The 1,041-nt window shown below is 64.3% G+C and overlaps 1 protein-coding gene across 1 annotated transcript in view; it reads left to right on the top strand.

The window, feature by feature from the left end:
• Positions 1-1,041, top strand: part of LOC103893217 (myosin-7-like) — a gene marked incomplete at its 3' end in the record, with an annotated part of 10,686 nt that overhangs the window by 7,582 nt on the left and 2,063 nt on the right. Inside the window, exons 11-12 of the mRNA XM_009272649.2 lie at positions 174-370; positions 679-862. Coding sequence (XP_009270924.2) covers positions 174-370; positions 679-862 — 381 coding nt within the window. The remainder of the gene's footprint in view (positions 1-173; positions 371-678; positions 863-1,041) is intronic.

Here is a 1,041-nt window from a genome sequence, read left to right as displayed (position 1 = left end):
GGAAGGTTGGGTTGGTCTAGAGGAGGTCTGAGGAAGGTTGGGTTAGGTCGGGTTGGTCTACAGAAGCTGGAGCTGGGTTGGGGCGATGAAGACCAGCTCTTACCGAGTTGGAGCACCCCGAGATGGCTCCGGGTGACGTGGAGCCAACGGTCCCACCTTCTCCTCGCCCCCAGGCCAAGAACGCGCTGGCCCACGCCCTCCAGTCGGCCCGGCACGACTGCGACCTGCTGCGGGAGCAGTACGAGGAGGAGACGGAGGCCAAGGCCGAGCTCCAGCGGTCGCTCTCCAAGGCCAACTCCGAGGTGGCGCAGTGGAGGACCAAGTACGAGACGGACGCCATCCAGCGCACCGAGGAGCTGGAGGAGGCCAAGTGAGTCGTCTCCCCACGGGTGCTGAGGCTCTCCCACGGGCGGTGGGACCTGCTTGGTCTTGCCGGTCCCCGCCTCCCCTCTTCCCTCAAGCAGCCACCACCCGGGACGTTGGGCTTCTTCACGCTTGGTAGGTCTAGAGCCCAATCTGGGGGACCTAGAACCTGCGTAGAGTGACCTAGACCATCCGTGACCCTCACGAGTCCCACCGCTGTCTGGCTTTCAAACATCTTCATTTTGGGAGCGACCGACCGATGGGGTCTCCGGGGGCCGATGGGTCACGCGCAGGTTTCTCCCACGCCTCTGGCAGGAAGAAGCTGGCCCAGCGGCTGCAGGAGGCCGAGGAGGCGGTGGAGGCGGTCAACGCCAAGTGCTCCTCCCTGGAGAAGACCAAGCACCGGCTGCAGAACGAGATCGAGGACCTGATGGCGGACCTGGAGCGGTCGAACGCGGCGGCCGCCGCCCTGGACAAGAAGCAGAGGAACTTCGACAAGGTTTTGGGGGGAGGGACACCAAGAAAGGGTGGGAGGAGAAGGGCGGGAAGGGGGTGGAGAGGTGTGGGGCCCACCAACCGTACCCACCAAAGACGGGCAGGAGAAGAAGCCCGGAAGAAAGGTGGACAACTGTCAAAGGCCATGGTTCAGCAGAGCTTCAAGTCCCACCGGGAGAGTGC

The sequence above is a fragment of the Aptenodytes forsteri genome, unplaced genomic scaffold (assembly GCF_000699145.1).
Source record: "Aptenodytes forsteri isolate BGI_AS27 unplaced genomic scaffold, ASM69914v1 Scaffold1066, whole genome shotgun sequence".
Taxonomy (NCBI): Eukaryota; Metazoa; Chordata; class Aves; order Sphenisciformes; family Spheniscidae; genus Aptenodytes; species Aptenodytes forsteri.
The sequence above is the reverse complement of the archived record's forward strand: the minus strand, read 5'-3'. Positions and strand labels throughout refer to the sequence as shown.